The 9,316-nt window shown below is 37.2% G+C and overlaps 2 protein-coding genes across 2 annotated transcripts in view; both read left to right on the top strand.

The window, feature by feature from the left end:
* Window positions 1–4,884, top strand: part of LOC122797720 (CUB and sushi domain-containing protein 3) — a 5,249,173-nt gene extending 5,244,289 nt beyond the window's left edge. Inside the window, exon 58 of the mRNA XM_044066251.1 lies at window positions 4,694–4,884. Coding sequence (XP_043922186.1) covers window positions 4,694–4,884 — 191 coding nt within the window. The remainder of the gene's footprint in view (window positions 1–4,693) is intronic.
* CPZ (carboxypeptidase Z) overlaps window positions 1–9,316 on the top strand; it is a 1,352,173-nt gene that overhangs the window by 175,151 nt on the left and 1,167,706 nt on the right. The gene's annotated exons all lie outside the window — the stretch shown is intronic.

Raw genomic sequence — 9,316 nt, 5'->3', positions numbered from 1 at the left:
TATATGGCAAATCCTCTCAGGCTGAAGCAGTTCAGAGCTCTGGTAACTCACCTCTTGCTGAATACATTCAGAACACATCTAACTTACCCACCTGGCAAGCCTCACCTGGACATTTATGCCTCAGACTGATTTCTGTAGTTGTTTTCAATTCTGATGATGGTTATGGACACAGCATACCATGACAGGATTATCTGAATACTTTAACATGTCTGGAAATCCAATAACCGGAACACATACATGAGGAAATGGACATTTTTCTGTGTTTGTGCCTTAAAGCTTCAGTGCCCATGATTCTGGATTACCTTACACATATTTTGATATGCGTAGTTACATATCTATCCAGGTTTAAATGTCAGCAATTTCTTACTTCCTCCAGGAATTGTCTGGCAATCAGAACTTGGAATTATGGTTATGAGCTGTTAATGAACTAGTGCTGCTGGTACAATGTTTCATTTCCTCAGCCTTTATTTGTCTGCAGTGTGACCTTGAGCAAATCACTTAACCAGACACTGCTTTGGGGCAATTAGAAATGTTATTGAGCTTATTAGTAATATCCTAGAGGCTAAGGGAATCAAACCATGAACTATAGGAATCAGGTCATTAGTGGCTCACAGCATTAATCCTCTACACTAACCGAATGACTCAATTTCTGCAGAGATTTTGGGAATTAACCTAGAGACTCATATATGCAAATCATGTATTGTAGCATTGAGATGTACCCCATTCAATTTGTTAAGCAATAAATTGATATTCATCAAAACTAAAGTGTCAGAAATTAAACTTTTGCACGTAGAACTCTGCTCTGTTGCTTATTTTGCTATTTAGGATATTTGTTGCTGAAAGATTCATGTTGTCAACAAAAGAGAATTTATTCAAGTTGGGCAAGTTATCAAAGTTGACTACTGCAGTGGCTATCATTTTAATATTATTATAAATATGTTTGCCAGATTTATTTAAGTGGGCATTCATAGTAAGTCATTAGATCAGAAGCTAACTAGAGAAATAAATAAAATGCCAAAGACAAATCAAAACCATTTAAAAATATGCAAGCTCTTTCCACACATTCCAGATTTTCATTGAGGAAGCACCGACATGTGCAGTTTTAAAGATCAGCATTTAAGATGGGAGAAATGATTCAGTTTACTAACTTATTTTAAATTAAGAATAAATTGGTAGGGTATAAGCATTTGATAATTTGTATAAAAACAAGGTGTCCTTTTTTATATGTTTATAATGCCTCTGGGGAAGGGTTCTGAATGGCTTATCCTTGATTTGATTACTATCTCCTCATCTAGAATGCATATAGTCCTTCCAAGCCATTATGGGTGCAGAAAACCTGCACAGTCATTAAGAAAAAGATATAGAACATAGTAGCTCTTTCACTGTATATTATCGCACATCTGAGTAAAGGGTATTATTGCCTTCTAAGGCAGGAGCTGATTTTATTGCATTATCTCAAAACTGTTGATGATCTAAGCTAGTGCCATAGCATAGTGGGATAAGCCCTAACTACGGTCCAGGTGACCTGGCTCAATTAGTAGCACGAGCATCTAAAATGCTGACAGGGGGAGAATGAACACCCCCTTCCTGAAGGGAGAAGAGGGTGGTTTTATGCACTAGAGTGGTTTGATTTCTCTGGAGGATACGGTGGAAACACTTGCAAGGTGCTTCCAGATGGAAGTTTCACTGACATCAGTCCCTTGGTGAAGTGAAGAGTGACTCAGTGGTTATGTCCACTGCATGATATGCCCATGTGGTAGGGAAGACAGAATAAAAACTCCCCAGCAGTAGCATTAGCACTGTGATCCTGCTTGAGGTCCGTCATCTCTTCTGTGGCCCAGATCATAGGGTGAGTATAGCCTGGAGGAGGCCAAGACTGTTAGACCCAGTAACTGATGAGCAAAAATGAGGCCAGCTGATCATCATCTGTGGGGAACTGAAAATAGAGTACAAAAAATGTTGATGATCAAAGTGCTATATAGTGCATTGTCAATGTTTTCTATGACACATTCTTCAGCTGTCTTATAACACATTGTTTAAAATGTTTTTGATTGTAGTGACAGTCTTATTGCTTGTAGTGGCACATACACTGGTTTACCTCTGAATATCATTAGTTTAAAGCTCACTGCAAAATATTTATTTAGTTATGTGTACCTGTATAAATGTGTTGCAGTTTGTGAAATAATCATAATTTGTTAAGTGCAAAGTTAAGCACAATATATGGATGATTGTTATGCTCAACCAATAGAGACACAGCAATGTTCAAAAATTGTGCAAATGTTGATTTTTTTCAAAGTATGGTGTGCAGGTTACTAATTAGCTTGCTGTCATCTTGAAGGTTTAGGGGTGGAGGTAATGTTGTTTTTTTTGTTTTTGTTTTTGTTTTTGATACACCCTCGTTTAGTAACCTGTCAGTTCCATACTTCATCCTGAAACAATGTAACACATTTCTATTTATATGTGTACAATGTCTAATAACTTAAGAAAACAGCTTAAGTGGTGGTAATCACAAAAAGGATTAGTCTTGAAAAAGGATTAAATATAAACTGATAATAGCTAATGAATGGCGTAGTCAACTACAATTAACTTCATTTTAACAGTTTCTGTATCTTAATGTATTATACATTTTAGCAACTTTTTTATTAATTATTTAAATTACTGTTTATTTATTTTAGTGATCCTTTACTTTTATAGTATTAATTTTGAAAAAAATATATAAAGCAATATTTAATCAACAGAGACTTACAGAAAGATGTTATGTCACAATGAAAGTCATAGTTACTGAAACAAGTCACAACAGCGGAGTGCATGAATCTAAGCAAAGCCCAAGGCATATGGTAGTGCGTTACCACACACATTCATATATGTAATAAGTGATGTGAGAATAAAAATGTGCCGTTAAAGCAGGCAGTAGTAATTACAAGACTAACATTCTGGTTGACAAGTAGACCAGAGCCTTTATTGTCTGGGGTTTGGGTGTCCCATAAATGATGCATATTGTTGTTTATCTTCAAGCTTAATTACAAATCAGTTTTTACATACTTTCTATTTCTTAGTGATATAATTTTTGAGATGAAACATTTAAAAAATGCTGATACTATAGTTATATAATCTACTACTCTTCTCTGTTTTCACAAATAATCTAGCCTCTGCCACCACACATGGCACACTCATACAATATGCAGATGATTTGACCATCATCTGCTCAGCCCAGTCCCTACCCAAACTGCAAAAAGTCACACAGGAAGCCTTTTCCTCTGTTGAAACTTGGTTATCCGATGCCCAATTAATGCTCATCCCAAACAAAACTAAACTACTCATCTTCCAACCCACCAAACATACTCAGAACAACTCTCACTTTAACATCACAGCAAAAGACAACACCACTATATACCCAACTGAACACACCAAATTGCTAGGAGTGGAAATAGACAATAAACTAAAATTTGACATTCATATATCCATGACCATAAAAAAGTCCACAAAAAACTAGGAGCATTATACAGAAATAAGCATCCTCTCACCAAAGCAGCAAAGATTTCAATAGCAAATTCCCACCTTATCTCCACCCTACTTTATGCCTCTCCAATATATACCAACCTAAAGCAATGCAATCTAAACAAACTAGAGACCTGCTACAACAAAATTGCCAAATTCGCCACAGGGGCATTCTACCGTAGTCACCACTGTCTCTCACTTGCTGAACTGGGCTGGCTTGAACTCCCTCACCTCCTTCAATGTTATCAACTCTCACTCGCCCACAAACTAGTAAACCATCCACTAAATGTCCCATCCCTCCAGAATCTACTCCAACCCTATCGTGCCACCAGACCACTAAGATCCAGCAACAAAAATCACTTGCAGATCACTAAAGCCAATAACTCTGCTGGTGAAGCACTATTCTCTTGCACCATAGCCAAATTATGGAACTCCCTCCCACCCACAATTACCTCCGTACCATCATGCACCCACTTCAAAACTTTACTAAAAGTGTACCTAAAACATGCTGGCTATGCCCTTGCAGCTCCCACTCTAATATCACCCACCCCATCCAACCACTACCTTTCTTTTCACTCCACTAACTACCTTGATTATAGCAAGCTCAGATGCTCATAAGCCTAGTACTTATACAGCAGGAACTTCTTATTTTAACATTTGTTAATGTCTGTTATGTACTTCACAGATAAAGATTCTAGTTGTCTACTGATGTACTATGTTCTTCATCTGTAAATATGTTGTAAGTAATTGCTATGTAAATTGTTAATCGCTATGTAATCCAATGTAACTACTGACTGTTTATTTTAACTGTGGAGCTTTTCTCCCCGGGCCTCTGCTGAAAATGGACCTACGTCCAGTCGGACACTCCCGGTCAACAAATATAAATAAATAAATAATATAATCATACAGGATGCATATGCATGCAACCTCTTACTGAGACTGTTGATGCACTTTCAATTACCATATAAATACCATTTACTAGGTTTGTACTATAATCTGGAAACAGTCTAGCTGATATACCAGTACCAGCTTTTTGCTTTAGTGCCTGGTGGTACCATCAGACAGTGTTGAAATGTGTATAGTCTGACTGTAGCAATGCCTCTACCATCAGTCAATTCATTGCACTTAACTTATTGTTGAAAATCTTTCAATGCAATATTTATATACTGATTACTTTAATTTTCTTATTTCACAGTAATCAGCTGTGGTGATCCCGGTATACCTGCCAATGGATTGAGATATGGAGATGATTTTGTTGTTGGACAAAATGTTACTTACATTTGCCAACCAGGATACACAATGGAACCCCTTAGCTCAAATATCCGTACTTGCACAAGCAACGGAACATGGAGTGGATCTATGCCATATTGTAAAGGTATGTTTTAATAAAGTTATTATAAATCATTTGCTTTTTTGCTAACATTGTGATCAGTCTTTCATTCAAGTGTAGGTTTATTTAAGCTAAAGAATCTAAATATGAATTATAGAAATACAAATATTACCCGACAATAGTGCACCTCTTACATGAAATCTACTGATACTGGTAAAGTTTTAAAACAAATAAACAAACAAATGATAATAATAATAATAATAATAATACAAAAATGTGTCTTGTCTGGCTTTGTGATGTTAAGTATATCTGTTCTTGCAGTTTAAGAGTGTTAATTCACATAGTCTTAGGAATAATACTTTGATGAATGTGATAAATATACTTAAGCCCATATATGTAAAATTTCTTCATATTCTTCTTAGTGTGTGTGTGTGTGTGTGTGTGTGTGTGTGTGTGTGTGTGTGTGTGTGTGAATGTATATATGGTAGCTTGTTTATCATAATGCACCATTCATAAACAACTGAATAATTTGAAAGATGCATTAGCCATTTCTGTGTTAAATTAATAGTAACAGTTCCAAAGGTTAAATGACTTGGATAGTTTATGGAAATGAGCATAATATTAGTCTAAGAAAGAAAAAGTAGATTAATACTTTACGCAGATATTATTGATCTTAACAGCTTCATCTCAGTATATGTCATTAACTGGTGACAGTCATAATGGGGTAATAATGATATAAAGTGGAATCTGTAGGTCACTATTGGACTCTGGGCCAATCAATTTTCTTAAACTTAATTTGTTGTTCCATAAGAAGGATATAAATGTTTAATACTCTTACTGAAGTACTTTTACATGGATCTAAAAACTGTAATTAATATACTAGAATATTCTGGGGTAAACAATTTTCCGAGTTTATGTTAGCTAGCATATTTAATTATTTTCTTAAAGTGGTCTGGATTAGTTATTACCTTGCTGAGAATAGTGGCAAAATTAGGGGATATATAGTCATTCTTAAATTGGGTTTATGTGACAGCTATTTGCTTTAATTCAGTGACACAGTTAGTTATTGCGTTAGAAGACGATAAGCAACTTTGTTGTTTCGATTTAAATGAAACAAAAGATGTTTCTATAGGCTTGTATTTTCTGTAATAGGTGGCATATAGTGTTGGGTTCTATAAATCGATGAGGATGTTATCTGCAAAGGAGACTGGTGTAAGTGGTTTGCTAAACTTCATACATGTAATCAAAGGATTCTGAAAAAAAACATCTATGAAAGTGTTACCATGAGAGAATAAATAAACAGGGAGAAATGGGACATCCTGTACATACCAGTGTTTATTTTAACTGGTTTTGAGGTGAGTCTGTTAATTGTCAAGCACATTGTTGGCGAGTTATACAGGATTTCAGAGATATGATAGAATTATGGGTGGTTTCGTTTTGTTAAGAGTTTAACTATGTAATTATTAAATGTTTTGTTGGCATCTAAGACAAAAGCTGTTTCGTGATTATAGTCATTTTGGAAATAAGTTAATTACAACATAATATTGCTGAAGACATTGATAAACATTGAAAAGATGATGAGGGCTAAAATGAGAACTTGTGAAACATATTGCAGTAGTATGTCTACTTTTGATATTGAAGAACCCAGTTTTGACCAGGAAATGTCATACACAGTGGTAGTTACCATTTAAGACACTGTTAGCAAAGATGGAGCTTCTCAAACTGGATAAAAAGAGATGGTTGAAAAGTCATTAGAATGTAAAGGATGGTATGCAAAGCCAGCACCAGTTAACAGTCCCTTGTCTAAGTTTTACAAGATGCTATTGGTTTCAGTGCTAACTACATTCTGATTCATGGATTCGGTTTGGAAGATGCCTGTGACAATGATGAAAAGCAGAAAATAGCGCCAACAATTTCAAAACCTGAAAACATTATAAAATTAAATGATATAGAAAAAGGCACAAAGCACACAAAACTCTAATGCAGGGCAAGCTTACACATCCCAATTTCTATATAATCATACTCTGAGATCATATTAACTCAGAGGAAAAGGATATGTTGGAAATGAAATGTAAACCTCACCTGCTCCGTCTTCTCTGAATGTGACATAGCACTCAGTGTGAAACCAAGCCAGTTCTAAAGTTCCCTTTACTAGACACACAGTAACAATGATTTTCTTAGTAACACTTGACAAATAGTAGGCTTTCTGATTTAAATGCTCTTTACTGTCAAGAAACCATGTTGCCGTCTAGTCAGTATGCCATATTTTTAATGTGCTCATAGGTTTGCATCTCAATCACCTTAGTGGATTCGTACTAGCAAAGGAATGTCAGAGACCAGTGTGAAATTAGGACTTTATTTTGAGAAGCTGATCTTATGGGGATACTGATATTACCATGCTTCCAGAGGATTGAGAAGATTGTTTGACAGGATATAAATAATGTCTGGGGGGGGTTAAGTTTTGGTCTCTGCATTGCTTAACAAAACATGAGCAGGTCCTGTGAAAGACTTAACTTTCTTTTAAGGTAGTTTACCAAATTATTATCATCATCATTATTATTATTTAAAATAAAATTTAAAAAAAAGTGTGGTTCTTCTGCAGGCAATGGTAGTTGATAATTATTTTGGGTTTGGAGTGGGCAAATCCATGGTAGTTTCATGAATTATTTTAGGCAATCATCTAGGTTAGCAGGGCATCTGCCACCATGGATTATCCCCGGGTTTCAATAAACTCCATTTAGGCTTCGTGCAGAGCCTACACAGAGTTTACATGTGTGAGCGGTGGTGCGCATCAGTGCATGGCTAGCTCCACAGCACAATGCATATTCATGTCGCACACAGCATTTAAGTGAGGTTTCATGGCCAGCTACAGTGTTGCCAGCCAAGAAACCATATAAGCGAACATGGATATCACTCCTGTTGAAATCAGAGCACTGGCAGTCCGCGGTTTTGCACAGAATGCCACAGTGATCACCAGGGCTTCACACATAGTTTCCAATTTCTTAGTGCAAGATATCTGGGCAAAGGCCAACATAGTTGGGGGGACAATGACCAAGAAATAGGGACATATTTCACATTTTTGCCCTATAGAAATATGCTAGAATAATCAGGGGTTTGTGTTAAGATACATGCTCCAAAGGATTTGAAGTATGAACCTCAAATATATGCAATATTGGGTCACATCATTCCTGTGATCATCCCAGTGATATGGCAGAAAACCACAAATTTGATAAGGAACACATCTGGACATTCTCTGAAAATCTGGACAGTGGAGAGGTATGATTGCAACTTACATGGGTCCAAACACAGTATAGGACAGTGTATCTACAGTGCAGAGTATTGTGATATCCCATTCCTGGCATTCTGTACTGAAGATGTCTAAGTGATCTGTAATGGTACATGGACTGCCATATAAAATAAACAGAGGAAGGGTGTGCATTGAATAGGGCCACACACGCATGAATTGTAGGAATGAACACAGGGAAAGTGGACAGGTGAAACAACCTAATGTACAGCAGGTGAGAGCATGTCAATGTAAGATGGTTGTAGCAGCAACACTAATCAAGTAGCTATATGGTACAGTAGGGACTTCTTCTTCTTCTTTCGGCTGCTCCCATCAGGGGTCGCCACAGCAGATCAACTGTTTCCATGTCTTCTTGTCCTCTGCATCTTGCTCTGTCACACCAACCACCTTCATGTCCTCTCTCACTACATCCATAAACCTTATCTTAGGCATTCCTCTTTTCCTGTTACCTGGCAGCTTCATCCTTAGCATCTTTTTCCCAATATACTCTGCATCCCTCCTCAGCACATGTCCAAACCAATGTAATCTTGCCTCTCTGGCTTTGTCTCCAAACCTTCCAACCTGGGCTGACCCTCTAATATACTTATTTCTAATCCTGTCCATCCTCGTCACACCCAGTGCAAATCTTAACATCTTTAACTCTGCCACGTCCAGCTCTGACTCCTGCCTTTTTGTCAATGCCACTGTCTCCAACCCATATAACATAGCTGGTCTCACTACCCTCTTGTAGACCTTCCCTTTCACTCTTACTGGTACTTGTCTGTCACAAATCACTCCTGACACTCTTCTCCACCCACTCCATCCTGCCTGTACTCTCTTCTTCACCTCTCTTCCACACTCACCATTACTCTGAACTGTTGATCCCAAGTACTTAAACTCATCTACCTTCACCACCTCTACTCCCTGCATCCTCACCATTCCTCTATCCTCCCTTTCATTCACACACATATATTCTGTCTTAGTCCTGCTGACCTTCATTCCTCTTCACTCTAGAGCATATCTCCACCTCTCCAGGGTCTCCTCCACCAGTTCCCTATTCTGACTACAGATCACAATGTCATCTGCAAACATCATAGTCTACGGGGACTCCTGTCCAATCTCTTCTGTCAAACTGTCCATCACAATGGTATAGTAGGGACTGCACAGTGAAAATGTGTATTATGTGACTGTCATCAAGATGACAT

This window comes from Protopterus annectens, chromosome 3.part1 (genome assembly GCF_019279795.1).
Source record: "Protopterus annectens isolate FY-2018-M chromosome 3.part1, PAN1.0, whole genome shotgun sequence".
Taxonomy (NCBI): domain Eukaryota; kingdom Metazoa; phylum Chordata; order Ceratodontiformes; family Protopteridae; genus Protopterus; species Protopterus annectens.
This window is presented reverse-complemented; position numbering and strand designations above follow the sequence as displayed.